The sequence below is a fragment of the Merops nubicus genome, unplaced genomic scaffold (assembly GCF_000691845.1).
Source record: "Merops nubicus isolate BGI_N331 unplaced genomic scaffold, ASM69184v1 scaffold18417, whole genome shotgun sequence".
NCBI lineage: Eukaryota > Metazoa > Chordata > Aves > Coraciiformes > Meropidae > Merops > Merops nubicus.
In genome coordinates, this window is record NW_008621196.1 from 23865 (window position 1) to 27004 (window position 3140).

General features: G+C 61.1%; 1 protein-coding gene across 1 annotated transcript; it reads right to left on the reverse strand.

The window, feature by feature from the left end:
• Positions 1-1028: 1028 nt before the first annotated feature.
• EMILIN2 (elastin microfibril interfacer 2) lies at positions 1029-2661 on the reverse strand (the record flags this gene model as incomplete). Its single annotated transcript, XM_008944390.1, has 2 exons — positions 1029-1366; positions 2524-2661. Coding segments are annotated over 2 exons (476 nt in total), but the record flags the coding sequence as incomplete, so codon positions are not given.
• Between the last annotated feature and the right edge of the window lie 479 nt (positions 2662-3140).

Genomic DNA, 3140 nt, shown 5'->3' on the forward strand with positions numbered 1-3140 from the left:
AGAGAGCAGCTGTAGGACTCCCCAGGGGCCAGCGGGACAGTCCTGCTCTCGGGAGGCTCAGATGGGTTTTTTCAGCCAGCAGAGACCAAAATGCCCACCAAAACATCATTTTTGGTACTCCACTGAGCAGTGGCTTCTACGTTCCCTAGGACATGGTTGCCCCAGGGGTTTCTCTGTTCCGTGCAGTTGCCTCACCCAGGTCAGCAGGTGTGGAGCACCAAACCAGCCTTGCCCAGGCACACCAGCCCAGGGCTGGCCAGTGCTGGCCAGTGGCTGCTCTCCTGTCAGTTGTCCTCTGATTCATCTGCTACAGTGCAACACAGCCAGACCTGCCCGTTGATGCCAACACTGCAGGAGCTCCAGAAACGGGCTGTGTAACAGCTTCTAAACCTGTCCAAATGGCCCCTCCTCTGGCTGGGCACAGAGGGCTGTGATTTTTCTGACCCGTTCTGTTCATGGCAGGCACCAAGCCTCGGGAGTGTCCCCACAGGTCGTGTCTCTGTGCTCAGCCCTCCAGGGGACACAGACCCAGCACCGGCGGGCACCGTTCCGCCCGGCCCCACCCTGGAGGGGCCGTTCCTGTGGACACACCAGACCCGGTGTGCCACCCGAGGGCACAAGGGCTGAGAGTCCCTCAGCCTGGCCCAGCACGGCCTCGTGGCCCTGCCCCTGCCTCGCTGGAACAGCCACCACCCCCGCAGGCGTCAGCCCCAGCACGGGGGGAGCAGGGAGCAGCCAGCAAAGGGATCCAACAGGGACCTGCCCGGGCAGTGCAGGAGCAGCTGCTGAGGACACGGCTGCTGCTCAGCCCCTGTCCTGCCCCCACGGGCACACAGGAGCTCGGACAGGAGTCAGCAGAGCTACAAAATGTGCCTTTTGTAGCCACCTCTGGAAACGGGGCACGAGGAAAAGGTCTCAGTACAGACTACAAACCCAGCACTGAAATCAAATATATAAACTGAATATATTAAAGCTTTGGATTTTATTACACTTGAGTGTCTTACCCTTCTCTCCTGCTCCAGGTGAAGCTACACGTGGGAGATGGAGGGGTAGAGGAGGACGCCGCTGAAGGTGGAGTACATTTCGTCAGAGTCCGTGTAGGCCAGCTTGCCCCCCGTCACCACCACGTTCACCTCGTCTCCCGCTCGGAGGTGGAGGACAAGGTGGAAGGTCCCCGGGCCGCCGCAGGTCCGTCTCCCCGCGTAGGGCTTGTGGTACTCCAGCAGCTCCCTCCTGTAGCCGGCCGTGTGGAGCTGCGCCACGCTGGCGTTGGACACCGACAGCACGGCCTCCACGTACTCGTCCCGCTCGGGGGCCAGCACCGCCGTGATGAGGTACCGGCCCTCCAGCGGGGACGTGAAGATGCCTGAGGGACACAGACCTGCCTGAGCTTCTGAGGCACCCGAACGCACGGGACGGGTGGGGACAGACCTTCAAAGGGCATCCAGTCCCACCCCTGCAGGGACAGGGACATCCCCAGCTAGAGCAGGGTGCTCAGAGTTGTGTCCAACCTCCCCTGGGATGGTTCCAGGGATGGGGCAGCGACCACCTCTCTGGGCAGCAGGGGAGGGACCGATGGCTCACAGCACAAGGACAAGCAGAAAGTGACACGAGTCCCCCACTGCTCCACACAGGAGCCTGTGACCTGGGCTGCTGGGTGCTGCTGGGAGCTGTGAAGGCTGGGGGTCTCTGCTCTGGTGTTGGAGCCCCCCATCCCTCAGGACATAAGCAGATCTTGGCCACTTCCAGGAACCTCCTGCCCTGAGCAGCTGCCATGACTTGGCACTGCCTGGAGAGCTGAGAGGCACACACGAGCTGGGCAAGTCCCCAGCAGGTTACTGCATCCCTGACACCTCAAGTGACGTCACCCTCTGCTTGAAAAGGAGCCCTACAAGAAGGACCTTGAGGGGCTGGAGCGTGGCCAGAGAAGGGCAACAGAGCTGCTGGGGAAGGGTCTAGAGCCCAAGTGTGGGGAGGAGCAGCTGAGGGAGCTGGGGGTGCTGAGCCTGGAGCAAAGGAGGCTCAGGGGAGACCTTCTGGCTCTGCACAGCTCCTGACAGGAGCCTGGAGCCAGGGGGGGGTCGGGCTCTGCTCCCAAGGGGCAAGGGACAGGACAAGAGGAAACGGCCTCAAATTGCCCTTGGAGAGGTTAAGGTTGAATATGAGGAACAATTTCTTGCCCTGGAGGGTTGCCCAGGGCTGTGCCAGGCTGCCCAGGGCAGTGGTGGAGTCCCCACCCCTGGAGGGGTTTCCAAGCCGTGGAGATGTGGTGTGAGGGACACGGGGCAGTGGGGACCTGGCAGGGCTGGGGGATGGTTGGATTCAATCATCTTCCAACCAAAATGAGCCTATGACCCTGTGATTGCCGTGCTGCTGTGAAACCAGCAGTGGTGAAGCCCACGCCTGTCCACCCCCCGGGAAGCCTTCACCCCAGTGGGCTGGTTTTGATGGGCTTATCTTGCTTGGCCACTGCCTGAGACTGCACCAAGCACTGCAGCCCCCGGGGCCCCTGCCTGGCCTTACCTGTACTGGGGTTGTAGTAGTCCCCATCATTCACAAGCACTTTGTTGAAGTGAACCACGCCCACGTCACTGGAGAAAGGTTTCTGGGTGAGCCCAGCAGAAAACGACACCAGGGAGGCTGCAGCAGCAGCAGCAGGTCCTGGAATGGGCACGACCATGAGTCAGTGACAGCAGGACAGCAGAGCCCCTCCTGAGCTGGTTCATCACCCAACACCTCCCACCTCCCTTCGGTGCAACACTGCTTCTGCCATGGACCTCCAGACAGGCTGCCCTTGGACACCTCAGCTCTCCATCCCCATGGCCACAGGACCACTCAAGGTGCAGAGGCAGCTGAGGAGCAGCTTGGACCCTGAGCCCCTCTGCCCAAGGGAGTGACAACAGCCACAAGTGACACATCAGTATCAGAGCAGGGACACCAGCCCTGGGGCTCTCCTCTCCCTGGTGCTCCTCTCCCGGGGAGACTTTTTCTGGGAACCACCAGCACAGCTCTGGTGGGGAAACTGCTAGGCAGACAAAGTTTCACCAAAGAGGCACCCACAGCTTCACAGCCTCTGGGGAGGGAAACCCCTATGGCTGGAGACATACCCAAGGAGGTTTCACTTCAGCTACACAGCACCT